This window comes from Salvia hispanica, chromosome 1, assembly GCF_023119035.1.
Source record: "Salvia hispanica cultivar TCC Black 2014 chromosome 1, UniMelb_Shisp_WGS_1.0, whole genome shotgun sequence".
NCBI lineage: Eukaryota > Viridiplantae > Streptophyta > Magnoliopsida > Lamiales > Lamiaceae > Salvia > Salvia hispanica.
In genome coordinates, this window is record NC_062965.1 from 8,210,575 (window position 1) to 8,229,891 (window position 19,317).

The 19,317-nt window shown below is 37.4% G+C and overlaps 2 protein-coding genes across 2 annotated transcripts; both read left to right on the forward strand.

Moving 5' to 3' along the window:
* Positions 1-2,996: 2,996 nt before the first annotated feature.
* LOC125215001 (probable glucan 1,3-beta-glucosidase A) lies at positions 2,997-6,731 on the forward strand. Its single transcript, XM_048116272.1, has 8 exons — positions 2,997-3,232; positions 3,306-3,425; positions 3,926-4,123; positions 5,035-5,193; positions 5,438-5,607; positions 5,677-5,832; positions 5,980-6,332; positions 6,412-6,731. Exons 1-8 carry the CDS (start codon positions 3,050-3,052, stop codon positions 6,591-6,593), a joined length of 1,521 nt encoding a protein of 506 aa, XP_047972229.1. The 5' UTR covers positions 2,997-3,049; the 3' UTR covers positions 6,594-6,731.
* Positions 6,732-9,702: 2,971 nt separating this feature from the next.
* Positions 9,703-10,110, forward strand: LOC125186432. Its single transcript, XM_048082796.1, has one exon. It carries the CDS (start codon positions 9,703-9,705, stop codon positions 10,108-10,110), a length of 408 nt encoding a protein of 135 aa, XP_047938753.1.
* Positions 10,111-19,317: the final 9,207 nt, after the last annotated feature.

The following is a 19,317-nucleotide window of genomic DNA, read 5'->3' on the forward strand; positions in this document are numbered from 1 at the left end:
ATATTAGATGCCAATATCCCTTACATTAGTTATAGTTTGTCACATTGGAAAATGTCATTGTCAATATTGTAATCAAAAGGCTAAATTATTAGTTCTTGTAAAAAATTAAAGTGATGGACAGATAAACGCGAGTGCGCCGCCGCTCACCTGCCCGCCTTGCCGAGACTGCGAGCGGGCCGGGGTAGGCATGCACACGGTTCAGAAACCGTCGGTTCCGGTTCGGAACCGGCGGTTCACGGTTCAAAAAATTCATGAACCTGAACCGGCCCGCCAAGGGTTTAGGCGGTTCCGGTTTCGGTTCAAAAAACCGTCGGTTCAGATGACGGTTCAAAACCGCCGGTTTCCAGCCAAAACTGCCGGTTCCGGGCCAGTTTGACAGTTCATTTTTTTTTTTGCATTTTGTTCTTTATTTATCTATGGAATGTGCGTAAATAAAATTCAAAAAATCACGAAAAAAATTACAATTTTATTGATATAAATTTAAACGAGGCTACTAGTTACAACAATTACAAATCACAAAAGACTTGAAGTCTTAAACAATAAATTTAAATATTTGTTCTTTTTTAATCGTCTATTTTTATCATTACTATTATACAATTATATTAATTGTTGCTTTTTTGCACATTTTAATCAATACATTAAGAAAAATGAGTAACATATCTACATTTAAATCCAACTATTTGACCATGTCCACATTCTATAAATATACAAATTATGAGCAACATGCCACATTCAAATTTAATTAAACTATTCTAACTAAACTATTCTAGGTGATGCTATTATTAACTATAAATATAAAAATAGTAAATAAAAAATGTAAGAAATAAAGAAAGTTTTGTCTTCTACATTGGAAAAAGAGTAATGAATGATCTAAACATATAGTTATAAAAGAAAAGACCTCAACATATTTGTCTCACATCGAAATCGAAAGTGAAACATAAAATATTCAAGGATGTCTCTATAAAAGAGAAACAACCAAGAATGGTTTCTTAGAATTCAGGGGCCCAACAAATAAATATGGGCTATTATGAAATTCTTGTATTATATTTATTTGTGAAAATTGATTTTTAAATATAAAAATTAATTTTTTATGTGAACCGCCGGTTCCGGTTTCTGAAAATCGTGAACTTGAACCGGTCCGCTAGAACCGCTGACCCGTCTGCCGGTTCGAACCGCCGCCGCCGGTTAACTGGCGGTTCGGTTCGGTTTGTGCATGCCTAGCCCGGGGGTTGTGGCCGTGACTTCGGACTTGGATCTTGATAATATATCTTTGGATGATGTTTAGACAATTCTTTAGATTTGGTCATACAGCTTGGGGCTTGGGCTTTGTTCAAACCCCTGCTTAATCATTTTTGGACCATAATAGACTAAATTAAATCATTGTCGAAGCTTTGACAAAATCTCCTTTGGTACACTAGAGCTTGTTTCGTCAGTAATGTTGCAGCAAACAAGATGAAACCGTTTAATTTTTTTAGATGACACTCCTGAGATGAGATTACCATTGAGGCATATCTCGTCATGTAAAAACAGAACTCATCAATTTGGCTTACTATTACAATTTTTTCTTATTTTATTTAGTTTCAATTCAATTTCAATTTGTAGCTCATTGTTTATGTACTTATTCTATTTCTTGTAAGTTGTATCCATTAATTAGTTTGTTTTTCTAATCAGTTTTCTTAACATAAGCTGTTTTATTATGAACTAAATATGTTCAGATTTATTGCACCCAACCTTAAATAGTCCATGAAAAAATTAGGGTCGAACCCCCCAAATCCAAGTTAATCTAAATAATACCCGAACTCAATCATCCAACTTCGAAAATTGAATATATCATGAAGATGAAGTACAACTCAGGGTAAATAACTTTAATGGATATGGTAGATTACATATTATTATAAAATCACATATAGAATGATAAGATGGCAAAACAAGTTCAAAATTAATCAACCATTTCATAAATCATGGACTACGTTGATTACAAGTTAATTTAGAAATCAATTAGTAGTGTCAGAAGTCAGAGCTTTTATACGGCTGGTCCATAAACTACTATTCCCCTTGCCTACAAGATCTTCCACGTTATGGCTTTGTTGAAGTCCAACGTCAACTTTTGAACAAAAAATAGATAAACACGGTTTGCATATAAACTATATAGACTTTTCTAATTATTTTTAGCAAACAGCAAATCATTATTTGTTTGTCAATCAAATTTTTTTAATTTAATTACTTTTAAGAAAGTAAATAAAATTCCACATCGTTATATTTCTTTCTCACCTATTTTCTTTCCTTCATATCCCTCTCTATTTGTCAGCATCACACAGGCTGGCCGGCGTATTATTGCATTTACTTACCCCTTAACCAGTAGGTGATGTAAATCCAATAAACAATCAACTAAATTTTGTGGGCAAGATTAAGGGAGGTAACAATGTGAAATTTTATTTTTAAATTTATTAAAATTATTTACAAATGTAATGATGTCATTTTGATTTTTTATTTTGAAGAAAAGTTAGAAAAGATAAAAAAATCATATATTTATAGACTAAAGTTGAAAGTTTAGAAGATAAATAAAAAAATATTGAAATACATTTATTTACAAGCAAACAATCCTGTATTTCATACGTAATCTAAGTAATTAATGCATATTGTTTCCCATTCCTGAAAATTTGTCACTTACTTTTTCTTTTGTTTCTAAAAATTTATACCTTTTATTTTAACCATTTTTAGTAGTGGACTTCACATTCCACTAACTTATCTCATTCACATTTTATTATAAAAATAATATATAAAAGCAGGACTTACATATCACTAACTTTTTCAACTCATTTTCTATTATATTTATTAAAATTTGTGCCGGATCAAATGATGAGTATTAATATTGTATTCCATAAATAGAGAAGGAATAAAACAGATTTAGTATATAAGTCTAGCAATATAAAAAAAGAATATATAGGGATTGTGGAGATTGGTGGAATTAATATAAGTGGAATATCCAGAGTCTACCAAAAACTCATAAATAAGGTTGCAAGGAGACCCACAAATATCTTGAGCAGCAATGAACATTAAGCTTTTATTCATCTTCTCCATCACATGCTTATGCATGCTTTCTTCCTCCAACGGGAGGACGGGTCGCAACGACGGTCTTCCCGTTCGAGCTGTGAATCTTGGCGGGTGGCTTGTTACAGAAGGCTGGATTAAACCTTCCCTTTTCGACGGCATCCCCAACAAAGATCTATTGGTTTGTTTCTACATAAATTCTTTTTTCTAAATTTCATGAAAGATCAAAGATCACATATTATATAAATTAGTAGGATGGAAGTGGCGTGCAGTTGAAATCTGTGACTGTGGGAAAGTATTTGTGTGCCGAAACAGGAGGAGGAACAATTATAGTTGCAAACAGAAGCTCTGCATCTGGATGGGAAACCTTCAGTGTATGATTTTCTAAATCTTTGCTTTAATTAACAATTCTTGATTAATTGTACATACTCCCGCCCATCCACGGAATTTTGTTCACATTTGCCATTTCGGTCCGTCTACAATATATTGCCTATTTTGTTTTTTATTTTTCCATTTTCAGTAAGTGAACACCACTTTCTACTAACTCATTAAACTCACATTCTATTATAAAACTAATATATAAAAGTGCGACTCACATTCCACTAATTTTTTCAACTCTTTGTTCTTCACATTTCCTAAAATTCACATCGAGTCAAATATGGACAACATTTAGTGGACGGATTCTGGATTAATAGTTATACACGGGTCATAATCCATGTAAAATTACATCTTAGTGCAAGACCAAAATAACCAACCATAGAGGCCTTTTTTTTTAGATAAAATCGTTTTAGTTCCGATGAATTCGTATGAACTAAAACGATTTAAAGTATTTTTAATGTCATCATTTCATTCTTTATTTAATGGTTGGAAACAGTTATGGAGGATCAACGCAACGACTTTTAACTTGAGAGTTTTTAACAAACAATTTGTGGGATTAGACAGCCATGGAAATGGGGTTGACATTGTAGCTGTAGCAAATGCACCTTCTCAAATTCAGACATTTCATATTGACAGAAATCCCAATGATTTGAAACGCGTACGAATTAGAGCCTCCAACGGCTTCTATCTTCAGGTAACTATCCTTTTTCAATTCATTTATTAATATGTTTTGTCAATTTAGGATTTTTTGTCAATCACAAAAAGGTAGTGGAACATGATTCTTTGGTACCCAATAATTAGGTAAAAGGATAATATTCCAATATTCGAAAGTAAACTCCATTTACTTACAGCGGTCCAATGTGCATGCCACTCATGACCCACCGGCTATATATGCGCATGGGCGGCTATTTCTAGTCTGTAATTTTTTTTAATTGGAAAGTAAATAAAAATTTAATGATCGTATCATTACGGTGAATTTAAATTTGAAATTTTTGACTTTGGTATTAACCAATCCACTACTAGATCAGCACACACGCACAATTTCTTGTGGTTATATTGATGTAGTTCGAGCTTATTATTAGTTTAATTAAGTCAATTTGTTTGAAAAACAATTTTGGTCAAATTCTGATCTAACTTGTAAAAATAGTTATATTACAGTTTTGATATTTTTCTCACATGTTTCATTTATTTGTGTTCTGGATGAAATTGACCATGACCGTAAAAGCCTAAATCCATATTTTTCTGTAAATTTGTATATTTCCCACTTAATCATTGATTTTTTTTATTATGAATAAACTAAATTATTCTGGTTTCCAAACATAATTTTCCTACAAATTCAAATCAATAGGACAATTGAGAAAATGTAAAAATCATTATATAAAATAGATACTTTTAAAGTGGTTGGATTGATCAAAATTTGACTAAAGTTCGTTATCTTAATGACAACGTGCCCTTTTTTTTATTATTTGAACATGAATGTCATTTTGAAAAAAAATAAACTAACATAACTTATATGCTGTAAAAACAATCCCACGTAGTATCTAATTTTATTTTCTTGATTCCGATTTTATGATTGTTTACATATGTTTAAACATTTGATTTCAGGTGAAGAGTGAGGAATTAGTAAGTGCAGATTATGAAGGAAATGATGGATGGGGAGACGATAATCCATCAGTTTTTATATTGTCCATAAGCAGAGGATTGCAAGGTGAATATCAGATCACTAATGGCTATGGCCCTCTCCTCGCTCCACCAGTTATGAAGGTAACCAATATACTCCCTCCGTTTCCAAACAAGTCTTCTTTTTATCACTTTAATTAATCTCTTAAATTTAGTCGTATTTCTATTTTCTACTATAAAGTCTTCTCTTTTACGAGATGAGCCTTATTCTCTGCTAACAAATAGTACTCCAATTCTTTTCATCTATCTCTGTCCTCTTTCACCAATTTCACATTAAAATTTTTGTTGTTCCGAAGTCTATTTTAAAACTAATATTGAAACAATTCAGGAACACTGGAGCACATATATAGTAGAAGATGATTTCAAATTCATAAAAGAGAATGGATTGAACGCAGTGAGAATCCCAGTAGGTTGGTGGATTGCTAGTGACCCCAATCCACCAAAGCCCTACGTTGGGGGTTCATTGCAAGCTCTTGACCATGCCTTCTCCTGGGCTGAGTAAGCAATACATTCAAATACATGCTCCAAATTAAACATAGCATTAATCTACGAATTCGATCCTTGTAGAAAATACGGAATCAAGGTGATAATCGATCTTCATGCTGCACCGGGCTCCCAGAACGGTTGGGAGCACAGTGCCTCTAGAGATGGATCACAGGAATGGGGACAAACGGACGAAAACATCCAACAAACCGTCGATGTCATTGACTTTCTAACTGCGCGGTAAAACACATCTTTATTTTTATTTCAGTTCGATGAGAGAGTTGGAAGCAATATATATATATAAGTGTTGTACAACCCCAGTTAGTTTGAGAACAGTATTAAACTAATGTGCAGTCGACTATCCTAACAGAAGTGCCTCTTGAATAGGTATGCAAAGAGCCCGAGCCTATTCGCAGTGGAGCTGCTCAACGAGCCTCTTTCGCCGGGAGTGTCACTGGACAGACTCACCAAGTACTACAGAGCTGGTCTGGAAGCTGTACGGCGCCATTCGCAGACGGCCTACGTCATACTGTCCAACAGATTAGGACCTCACGAACCTCTAGAACTCTTGGATTTTGCTAAAGGATTTACGAAAGTTGCCATCGACGTGCATCACTACAATCTCTTCAGCCCGATATTCGACAACCTAAGTGTTCAACAGAACATCGATTATGTCAACATTAATCGGACCGAACAGTTGAGCCACATCACTGTTCCAAACGGTCCTCTCATTTTCGTCGGTATGTTTTTTTTTCTTTGTAGACAAGAGGTATTGAAAATTTTCTTTTTAACATCGACTAATTAGTGATCCTGACTCAGGGGAATGGACGGTGGCGTGGCAAGTTGAGGATGCAAGCAAGGAGGATTACGAGAGGTATGCGTCGGCGCAGCTGAGGGTGTTCGGGCAGCAACGGTTTGGGTGGGCTTATTGGACTCTAAAAAATGTGCAAGACCATTGGAGTTTGGAGTGGGTGATTAAGAATGGTATTATTAAGCTTTGATATTCACATTTAGATTTTGAAACCTCACTCTTTATCTAAATCCAATGAATAAATGGAATTCCTTCCTGTAATATTGGTGCAACAAATCGCATCATAACAATTTCCCTAATATTATATATACTTTGCTTTTGCATATCAGAACAGAGTATACTCATAGATAAAATATTTCTCATTAATTTTTCGAGGAACAAGCTTTTAGGATAGAAGAATGTTGGGCACAAGCTAGTCGAATGTGATCAATTGAAACACCAAGAACAATTAACAAGACAAATTTCAGCTAAAACTCTTGTCGAGACTCTTGTGTATTAACATTTGATAATTGATGAACTAAACTTAAAAGCAAGGAAATTGACATAAGCCATTATGCCTCAATCCTATAAAAATGGTGGATCCAAATTTTGATTCTGGATGTACAACAAATAATACAAACAATTAGAGCGACTTAAAGCTTCTAAATTTGATCAATCGTTTATCTCTTCGTTGTTCTGTTTTTTGAATTATAATCAAGTTTTGACGTTATTAGTTGTGTTGCGACAGATTAGAAGGTTCGTGATTGAGTACGAAGAACTTCACGTGAAAAAAGCACAAGCAATCGTTGTTTTTTGGAGAATCAATTCGGTAACCCTAAACCGCAGAATTCATGATTTAGGTTTTGTACTCTTTAAGCATGAATTATTTGCATTCCTCCTGAATCTCAGGCCGTTGCATCATACTGGCATGAGCATGCATGGGATGAGGATATGTTGCATGACTTGTCTTTCAGGTTTGGTGTACCTCTCGACACTATCAACCAGATCAGAGCTACGCCGATTGAGTTGGGGGCGAAGAATGTGAGGCGCTGGAGTCTGACTAGCCATGGCGAGTTCTCTGTGACCTCAGCCTGGGAGAGCATCCGGACGAGACTACTGAAGTATGAGATTTGGGGACTGATTTGGAACGAGGGGATGACCCCCACCATCTCGATTTTTATTTGGAGGTTGTTGTATGGTAGGCTGTCGGTGGATGAGAAGTTGCAGCATCGGGGTATTGAGTTAGCGTCTAGGTGTCAGTGTTTCCAGTCCCCTTCTTTTGAGTCTTTTAGTCATGTCTTTCTTTCGAGTTAGTCGACGGTTTCTGTGTGGGAGTATTTCGATGCCTGGTTCCCTTCCTCGCACACACCGATTCACACGCGCACTGATTTTGCACTTAGACTAGGTCACTGGCGGATGTCCTCTTTTTCTAGGTCTCCCGCCATGCATATTAGTTTTATTGTTCCATGTTTGATCGTTTGGTTTCTTTGGACGGAGAGGAACGTCTGCAAGCACTGTGGTCGTCCTTTCCGTCATTCTCATGTTATTTGACAGGTTACTCATCACCTGCTGATAAGGCTCGTTTCATGCATTGGTTTAGGGTTAAAATTCTGTGCATTTGGGGCGCTAATGTGCGTTTATGAGTTCAGGTGCGTAGTAAATCTGCTGGGCCTAGGAGTTGTTGTTACCTGACCTGGCAGATGCAAAAGAGATGAAATTGAAGCAAAAATCAGAAGTCGTCGTTCGGACCTGGGAGAATCAAAAGTTGGCGACACGAGCAGAATGGAGCGAGAGCAGATTATTTTAAAGAGTCTTACTCAAGGGCAAGAGCGTCAAATCACCAGAGGGATACCCTAGGGATCAAAACCTCACATATATAAAGAGCTCAACCTTGAAGAACAAGACATCCGTTATCAGCACTTCTACACTTTCCTAGCTCTAGCTTTCGTTCCATGCTTTAGTTCCACACTTCAAATTTCTCATTTCGTCTGCTGCGCACTTGGACATGGAGGATTCTGGCCACCGTGGTTCTCATCATCATCGTTATTTTGCTGTGTAACACCGCCTTGTGAAGGCGAAGAAACAATCTTACTTGCTTTCGTTTAGTACTTTGTGGTTTTTAAGTTCGCAACTCTAGTTTCTGACTTTGATCTACTGGATTCAGACTTATTTCGAGTTATTATGGAAGTTTATGTTTGCTTTTGTTGGATCTCGCTGAGTTGATCTTTATTTCTTGCTTTTAGCTTTCGTTCTTGTTTATTATTGGATGTTTGGAGCTGAAATATGTTGGTTTGTTGATGGAGGCTGGGGATTTGCGTATGGAGATGTTTGGATTTGTTGAATCGTGGTGTTTTTGAGTTGGAGTTTCGCGTATTTGGTGTTTGCTGTTTACGTTGTGCATGATCATGGCTGTTTACTTTCTGTTTCTGCATCCTTTAGGTCCAGTAGCGTAGATCTGTTAGTTTAGGCTTTAATTTCTTGTTTTAGTCTAGATCTAAAGTTTGCTCTGCTTACATGGTGTTCAATACGCTGTTTTATCTGCTATTCTCGTTTGAATCCCGAGAAGATGAAGTTGTTGGTAGTTAGAACCAGATCTGCTTTATGTCAGTACTTTATGTCAGTACTTTTCAGCATGTACTTTGCTTTTTCTGCATGTCCCCTAGACCTGTCAGTACGATCGCTTTGTCTTTTTACTTTTCTCGCATGCTTTTCCAGACCCTGGTAGTTTAAGGAAATTTGTCTTTACTTTTCGCTTTATGCTTGTCTGTCCAAATTAGGAAAGTCTGTCTAGTTAAGTTTACTCCAGTTGTCTTAGAAATTTAAAATATCTCAGTTTCTCTAAGTCATGTATGTTCCGTACATTCTCAGTTCTTAGACCCAGTAGGTAGAGTAAAGTTTTTCTTATCTCTCAGACCCAGTAGTTTTAAGTTCTCGACCTACAAAATTGCGTGGCAGCAGCCAACCCCCTTTCCCAAAACATCCTCAAATGCGGTTTCGTAACACCTTCGTCCTCGTGGGATCGATCCTTTACTTCCCTGTGCTAAGTTGTAGTATAGTGGGTTGAGGTTTTTGAAGGAATAGAGTGCACCCAACGACCCCTTTCTGATAGTTTCATGATCTTCCAGCCTCTGAAGTCTAGTTGAATCCTCTGGACCTGTTAGATCGAGTAAATTAATACCGCACTTGCACGTCTACTCTAGTCCTGTCACCTGCATACGTTCGTGTTGGCTGGCAATATCACCCCGATTCACTGGAGGGGTTGCTCGACGTCGGTGGATTTCATGCCCTCTTCTCCTAGACAGCGTGTTTTGTGTTCACTCATGGTCCTATGGCATCCACCCGATACCCCTTGGGTGAAGCTGAATACAGATGGTGCCTTCTCTTCGGCGACATTGGAGGCGGGAGAGGGAGGACTTGTTCGTGGTACTGATGGAGGTCTTTTGTGGGCCTTCTGCTCTCCAGTGGATGCATCGTCAAGCTTTGAGGCGGAGCTTATGGCTCTTATTCGAGGCTTGGAGATGGCCATGGAGTTTTCTACACACATCTGGATAGAGATTGACTCAGCGGCTCTGGTTAAATTACTTTCAACTGGACAGCCTGGTTCTGCGGATTTTAGACATCATATGGCTCTGATCCGTAGGATGACTTCTCAGCGGCAGGTTCGATTCTCACACATCTACAGAGAAGGAAACCGTGCTGCCGATTTTCTTGCAGGTAGGGGGATTTAGACCCCTACTATGACATATTATGATTCAGTCTCTGCGCCTCGATACTTGAAGGCCCTGGTTAGGATGGACCAGCTGGGTTATCCTAACTTCCGTTTCCGTCGCCGAGATGTGGATTGATTTTGACTTTATGATTGCTCTATTTAGTTTATTTCTTCCTTTTGTTCATCTTTATGACTTGTGGGAACCTCAGTTTATTTCTCTTCATGTTCTTGTTTCCGACTCTAGTCACTTTTGGGCTAGGATCATGTTTTGGAACGTTATATTTTGATTTATTCACGGGTTGGGGGTCTGCCTAAATCCCCGCCCATTATAGGTGCTTTTGATTAAAAAAAAACATGTGAATTAATTGTTATCATATTCGGTCAAACAGATCATTTGTTTGATTTATTTGTTTATGCAATTCTTCCGCTAGTATATATAAAAAAAAGTTTTCACTTTTCCAAATATTATCGTTTATTACAGTTTTTCTCCCATTTTTAGAATTTAAATTTGAAATTTTAAATATTTAGAATTTTAAGTTGCGTAAGTTTCAATTTTAGAAATTTGTAATGTCACTTTCGGATGTTTTAATGATGTTTTAATAGGGATGTATTCAAATCCTTTTCATATCTTTTGTCCTTTTTCCTTCTTAATCGTAGCCCCACGATTTTGTCATCTGACGGTTAGATTAATGCCACGTGTCATTTAATAATGCATATTTTCATTCTAATAATGCACAACGGCTAATAATGCAACATTATAGACTAATAATGCACATTTTCATTCTAATAATGCACAACGGCTAATAATGCAACATTATAGACTAATAATGCATTGATCACAACCATCCAATTCAAGGATCCAAGGGCTGAGATTAAGAAGGAAATAGGACACTTAGGGTGCAAAGGAGCCTAACGCACCCCTGTTTTAATATTAATAAAATATTTTTATTAATTATATTTTTAAATTGGAGAATATAATAGTGCAATCCATTTATATTTAAGGAAAGAAATATATTATTGTAGGTGTTGTCTCTTACTCCCTCTGTCCGACATTAGAAGTTCCATTTGTGGGCGACACGGCACGAGTTTTAAGAAATGTTAAAAAAAAGTGGGTGGAAAACAATTAGTGAAATAGAGGTCTCACTTGTATATATTAGTTTTAAATGAAATGTGAGTAGAATGAGTTAGTGAAAAGTGAGACTCTATTACCATTTATGATAAAAGTGAACGGGACTCTTATTCGCGGATGGACGAAAATGGAAAAACATGACTCCTATTCGCGGACGGAGAGAGTATTTGTTTATGTACTATGATCTAAGACCAATGACGGACCCAGGCAGGGTCGAGTGGGGTTAGCTGACCCCACCGTCGGTCCGTGAGTGCCGCCGGGAAGCTTTGTAATTTGCCGCCGACCCATGGCAGCTCCACCTCCCGAGTCCCGACCCCACGACAACTTCGTCTTCATAGAACATTAGAGAGAAATTGAGGGGAGAGGATAAAAATACAGAGAAACATTGTTATGGATTAGAAAATTTAAATGGAGAGGAAATTTAGTACTCCCTTCGTCCTAATAAATATGCAACATTTGGTTTCCGGAATGAGATTTTATGCAGTGTTGTTTTGTAAGTTAATGAAGAGAAAGTAAAGTAAAAGAGAATAAAATATAGAGATAGAATTGTTTCCATTTTAGGAAACGTTGCATTTTGATTGAGACAATCCAAATAAGAAAACGTTTTATTTTTAATGGGACAGAGGGAGTACTAATTAAGAAGAATGAATTTAAGGAGACTGGAGGAGAGCTCCGTTGAAAGCTGTAGACTAGTTTTGGGAGAAGATCGAGGCGTCGTTTTAGTAAATCTAGGGATATTTCTTTTATAGAAGATTTTTATTTTGATTCCTTCGCTTAAGTATTTTTTATGCAATAAACTTATTACTCCCTCCGTCCCGACTAAGATGACACATTGCTTAGCCGGCACGGGATTTTATGAGTTATTGGTTAAAGTGTTTAATTGGAGAGAGAGAAGATGGGTATAAGTATTAAAGTAGAAAGATAAAGAAAGATGGATATTTTAATAGGAGTGAGAAAAAATGGTTGAGTGTATTAATTGGAGAGAGAAAGTTACCAAAAAAGGAAATGTGTCATCTTAGTTGGGACAAACTAAAAAGGAAAACGTGTCATCTTAAGCGGGACGGAGGGAGTACTATAGTACTCCTATTTACCATGCGGCTGATTATTTTGTGCAATTAAATTAGTTTACTAGATCCTATAAATGTGTTGGGAGTGTAATAAAATATAATATCTAAATATTGTACAAACTCTAAACTATTATCATGATCATTAGAAAATGTCAACAGATAATAAAATAGTAGCAATATAAAATATCAATATAGTGTCAACGGTTGATGTTGTGTTGATATTGTGTTCACACTATTGACATTTTTTGTTGTTGCTACTATTTTGTCATCTGTTGATATTTATTAACGGTTCAGATCATAGTTTGGAGTTTATACAATATATGAATTTGCATTTTATCGCTACCCAAATGTGTTAAATATTAAAAAATGTTAATTACCCTGATTAATTAATTCGATTTAATTTAATTTTTTGTTTTATTTTCGATTGTTGTTGAAATTAACAATAAAATTTGTAATAACAAATACTAGGAGTAATATTAAATGATACTCATATACTAAAGAAATTAACAAAAGGTTACTGCAAAAATGATAAAAATAACTACTCCATTTAAAAATTATATATAAATTAAATAATAATTATTTTAATATTATATAATATTAAATTTTTTGTTCAAGCCAATAAGCTCTAGTTTCTGGATCCGTTATGGTCTAAAACTACCTTTATCAGCAATTAGGTGTCTTGCCATGTCATATTGGTAATTTATAAAATAATAAAATGATGGTCGGCTTCTATCTTCCACCAATGGTCTCCAAAAGGCAGACCCCCGAGTCGGCGACCCATTGTCTCACATCTCATTTACTACGTCAATCAATAATTGATAAATACTATTTTATTTAAACTTAACTACTTTTTATATATTACATTAAAAAATTATAATTATAGTATCAAAATTCATAATTTTTTATTCTCTATAAATAGAAATCACATTTACTATAGTTTTGCACAAAAAAAATTTCATCTTTTCCTTCGTATAATCTTTCTTTTTGATATAATTTCTAATTTTTATTTAAATATCTTGTAATTTAGCTTTTTGATTGTTCCGTTTTCATAAATTTTAGCTTAATCATTTATTGTGTTTTTTATAAAATTTATGGTGCAATATCTCATAAAAAATTGGGCATTTCTATAAAGTTATCATGTATATATCAATTTATTTACAACTTACCACTATTGTCCACCATTACAACCCTTTAAACACTAATAATAATAATTTGTGTTTCACTATCCACTAACCCTATTGTAACTATCTTTCTCATCATCTGTCTTACTAGACTAATTGTGCATTAATTCCTGTGAAATTTCAAGTGCCTATATTTTTATGAGACGGAGAAAATATACTAATATTATTGTTAAAAAATATATAAAATTAAGTATATAATGATGTGGTTGGGTAGTCATTGATAAATAATAAGAAAATATTATTACTGTATTAAATTGGATGAATATTAATAATGTGGAAAAGATAGAAAATAATTAAATATTGGAAAAGTCACTAATTGGATTAGGTTGAGTAATTACAAACAAACATGGTCTAAGAGTGTCCACAATAGTACGGTCGCGGCGGACTATAGCTGGACGGGAGAGCGCCGCGGCGGGAGGGGAGGGGTAGCAGGGTTTCAGGTGCGGCGACGGGGATTTTTTTTATTTATTTTTAAAAAAATTTGGAATTTATTTCTATAAATATACCTATTTCTCTCATTTTTTACTTTACACATCCACATCCGTATTTACATCTCTCTAGATTTTTATAATCTCAATATGGAAGGTGGAGATAGTGATTTTTATAATTATTTTCGTCTGATAATTTTTATTCTAATCCAATTAAAATATACTAACAATTGATAAAATAATGTGATTTGTGGTTGTGGCGTGGCAGGTATTGGGCTGGACAAGTGTTTGTGGCTGTGGAAGAGTTTTTGTGGCTGTGCCTTAACAGAATCGTGGTTGTTCCACTATATTGTGGACACTCAAGATGAGCCGCGGCAGCTGCCACGTCCTTAGCGGCGCTACGGTTCCCTATTAGGGTGGACAAGGGCGGCCGGGGGCAGAGTGAGGTGGACGTCCATGAGCAGAGTGTTGGTTTCTGGAATTACAAGATATAAGCCGGGCGTAATACAACCCAAAAGAAGGAATACAGATGAACTAACTGAAACGAAATTACAACGGAAAATTCGAAACAAATAAACTGTGAAAGTATTTAGCCGAGTCGAGGAGTCCTCTTTCCGCAAGACGAGATACGCCCCGGTAGTGCTCTTCGGATTGACATTTCGTCCCCAAAGATAAAACGACTACGTCTCTGATGAAGCAGCACCGCTATTAGCAGAGCTCCAACGAACTGGATGGAGGAGAGGACAGAGCTTTCGACAGAAAAACAATGGAGAGAGATGAGAGAGCGTATGATGCAAAGTGCTATGCGGACTCTAGTTTCTTAGATCTCGAATGCTCTATTTATAAGCTCGGTCCACTGCAGGGGTCAACACAGCCTTAATGGCTGCCATCATGGTGAGGCTGTAACGGTCGGGCGTTACAAGCCGTTACGAGCTGTAATGGTCGAGCGTTACGAGCTCAGAGCTAGAGAGGTTGAATCTAGATGCTTCTAGATTCGATAATGACGTGGACTATCACGTGTCAGCTACGTTGGCTTCCCGCGTCATATTGACGAGGTGTCATCCCGCTTGGCTCGCTGACGTTGAAATAGTGGTGGTCTAAAAAGAATTAGACCCACTAGCCTTGGGTCGAGCCCAAGCACAAAGCCCACGACCAGGCACAAAGACCATCCAAAGACCAATTGCCAAGTTCCAAGTTCCAAGTCCAAGGACAAGGACACGGGCACGGGCACGGGCTCGAGGCGTGCGGCGGCGGCGCGCGCGTGTGGGCTCTACAGCCCATCTTAGTCCACTATAATTATTACATGTAATAATCCTTCTTATTAAATACTAGTTTAATAAGGTTGTAACTTCCAATGTGGGATAATTAACTCTCTTAATTATTCCCTAAGCTTCTCTCATAGCTCTTTAAGTTTGCAATTTTGCACAACTTTAATCCATTATTTCTCCCTCACCGGGAATCGAATTTGAGAAAATGAATATACCACGGTCATCTACTCCGAACGTAGATCGACGCTATATCATTTAATTTCACAAAAATTAAATGTCTCATTGAAATTATAATTGGTCAACGTCCATTGACCGACATAGATTCCAACAATTCCCCACATGAGTTGAAATAGCGAAATGCATATGCATGCAGACACAAGCTCAACCCTCGAGAGGTATATAAGCATAAGGATAGATAGCTTTTAGCTTTGAACCTTTCATAGTCAACGGGTTCGCCCTTGTTTTTGCCAAATGCATATTCTTCTTGTGCAACGGGTTCACCCTTGTTTTTGCTCAAGTGAACATCGAGTTCAATTGGAGTCTTAACCGGCGCGCCATCATAGGCATTGAATTTCTTCAATATCTTCTCAACATAATGAGATTGGGTTAAGATGATTCCATCGGATGTTCTTAGAATTTTCATTCCAAGAATTACATCGGCTAGACCCATGTCTTTCATGTCAAAGTTTCTCTTTAACATGGCCTTTGTCTCGTTAATCACTTGGTGTTACTACCCATGATTAACATGTCATTAACGTAAAGACACACTATAACGTACCCGTTATCAGTGCTCTTAATATAGACACATTTTTCACACTTATTGATTTTAAACCCAATTTATAGCATCACATTATCAAACTTCAAGTGTCATTGCAACGGGGCTTGTTTCAATCCATATAGGGACTTTACGAGTTTACATTCCTTTTTTCTCTTGTCCAGGTACTACAAATCCTTCGGGTTGTTTCATATAGATTTCATCCTCTAATTCACCATTTAGAAACGCAGTCTTAACATCCATTAGACGAGTCTCAAGATTGTGCAATGCAACAATCGCGAGAAGCACTCGGATAGATGTAATCCTCGTTACAGGTGAATAGGTGTCGAAGAAGTCATGTCCTTCCTTTTGTTTAAAACCCTTTACAACCAATCGGGCTTTATACTTATCCATTGTTCCATCGGCCTTAAATTTTTTTCAAGCACCCATTTGCACCTTAAAGTTTTTGCACCTTCGGGCGAGTCAACCAACACCCAAGTGTGGTTTAGCAAAATTGAGTCAATTTCACTTTGAACAGCTTCTCTCCAATGTAACCCGTATGGGCCATCGAAGGCTATTTTTATTGACGTTGGCTCTTCATCCAACATAAAAGCAATGTAGTCATGACCAAATATTTTTGGTGTTCTGACCCTACTACCACGTCTTATTACTGCATCACTTGGATCAGGCCTCACTCGCTTGGTCGATTTAGGCTCTTTATCCGCGGATTTAGAACTAGTGGCTTCATCCACTGTTTTAGAACTAGTGGCCTCATCTTCAATTCTTGTCTCAGAATTGATTGTGACTTCTTCTTTGTCCTTGCAAGGAAATGTATTTTCGAGAAATACAACATTCATTGACTCGATTGTTGTTCCTACTGTAATAGTCGATATTTCAGACTTGTGAACAACAAATCTATATGCACTACTGTTAAGTGCATATCTAATGAAGTTACAATCAACCGTTTTAGGTCCAATTGTGACTTCCTTGGGCGGGGGAACCATCACCTTCGCCAAACATCCTCACACTTTGAGGTATTTGTAGGATGGTTTCCTTCCTTTCCACAACTCATAAGGAGTGATGTCTTTTCCTTTGAGTGGGATTTTGTTTAGGATATAGTTGGCTGTAAAAATAGCCTCCCCCACATGTTCTGGGGTAATCCTGAACTCAGTAGCAACGCATTCATCATCCCTTTTAGAGTTTGATTTTTGCGTTCAGCTACACCGTTAGATTGTGGTGAATATGGAGCAGTTGTTTGATGAATTATACCACTAGCGTTGCATAACTCCTCAAACGGGGCTACATACTCGCCGCCTCCTCTATGACTTCGAATCGCTTTGATTTTACAACCAAGATGATTCTCAACCTCGTTCTTATAATTTTTTAACGCTTCAATTGCTTCATCTTTACTTCTTAAAAGATAGATGTAGCAATATCTCGTGTAATCATCTATGAAAGTGATAAAGTACTTTTTACCACCTCTAGTTTGCACCATCTTTAAATCACATACATCCGTGTGAATTAATTCAAGGGGTTTTGTTTTCAGTTCAACTGAGTGAAACGGTAACTTAGTCATTTTTACCTCCAGACATATTTAACATTTGTCTTGGGTATCCACATCAATTGCCTTTAGTAAATCTAAATTTACTAATCTTTTCACGGCTTTTGAATATACATGTCTCAATCTACAATGGCACAAATTTGAAGACTCGGTCAAATAAGAGGAAGTAGATGCTTTATTATTATTGTTAGCCAAAGGCTTTGGAACAAGGCACGTAGCCACACTAAGCTTGAAAAGTCCGTCGGTTACATAACCTTTTTCTCTCCGTCCCTTATCAGCCTGCACTTTCTGTTGTTGCCTCGCGAGTTCAAGATTTACCTTTAACTCCTTGAGCACCTCATCTCTAGCGCGTAACACCACATCAACCTCCTGCACTAGTGAGGAGCCTGTTTCATATGGTGTGACAACCGGAGGCGGCCGCCCGTAGACAGCTTCGAATGGGGTCATTTTGATGGCACGGTGGAAAGTGGTATTATACCAAAATTCAGCCCATGCTAAATAGCTCTCCCACAATCGAGGCCTAGTAGCGACGAAGCAACGCAGGTATTGTTCTAGACTCCTGTTGGTCACTTCAGTTTGTCCGTCCGTCTCAGGGTGGTACGCGCTACTCATACACAACTTAGTCCCCATCTGGCGAAACAACTCTTGCCAAAAGTGACTCATGAATATTTTATCGCGATCAGAGACGATGGACTGAGGAATACCGTGCAATCTTACCACTTGTCGAATGAAAACTTCTGCCACACTTTTAGCAGTAAAGGGATGAGAGAGTGCAATAAAGTGGCTATATTTAGATAAGCGATCAACGACCACCATCACTACATCCTTTCCAGCTGATCGTGGCAGCCCTTCGACGAAATCCATAGATATGTCAGCCCAGATTACATCAGGAATTTTAAGAGGCTCCAACAGCCCACTTGGCATACGAGTGTCCGCCTTATTGCGTTGGCATATGTCACATTGTTGTACATATCTGAGTACAGCTGCCTTCATTCCTCGCCAATAGAATACTTGGTTAAGTCGACTGTAAGTGCGTAAAACCCCAGAATGTCCACCAATGCTCGAGTCATGGAACTCACTAATGATTGTGCGCCTGAGTTTTTCATTCTTGGGTACCACTACCTTGCCCCCCTTTAAAAGGTATCCCCGACTGATGGTCAGTTGAGGATCAACGATAACCCCTGTTTCTATATTCTTCATCAATTTGCGATACTCTTCATCCTCTATCGAAATTTGACGAATTTCAGACCATAGGCTGGTCTGGGGAACCGAGATAGCTGATAGTTCAGCCATATCCTCACGTCGTGATAAACTGTCAGCTGCGCCATTTTCCTTCCCCGGGCGGTAGGCGATCTCATAATCATATCCAAGGAGTTTTATAAGCCATTTCTGTTGTTCAGGAGTTGAAATTTTCTGCTCTAAAAGGTAACGTAGACTTCGTTGGTCAGTGATTATCTTGAAATGTCGTCCCAAAAGATAGGGGCGCCATACTCGAACAGCTTCCAAGATTGCTAACATCTCTTTCTCATATGTTGATCGCATTCTCTGCTTCTCGCTTAGTCCTTTGCTCAAGTATGCGATAGGCCTCTTTCCCTGCATTAAAACTGCCCCGATACCGTAACCGCAAGCATCAGTCTCAACAATGAACTCTTCGTCGAAATTTGGTAGTGCTAAAACTGGAGTTGTAGTCATGGCTTCTTTCAATTTTTTAAAGGCTTCTTCCGCCTCAAGGCCCCACACGAACGACCCTTTTCTGAGAAGCTTGGTGAGCGGGCTTGCAATTTTTCCATAGTTCCGAACAAATCTTCGGTAATATCCTGTTAGCCCCAAGAAGCCGC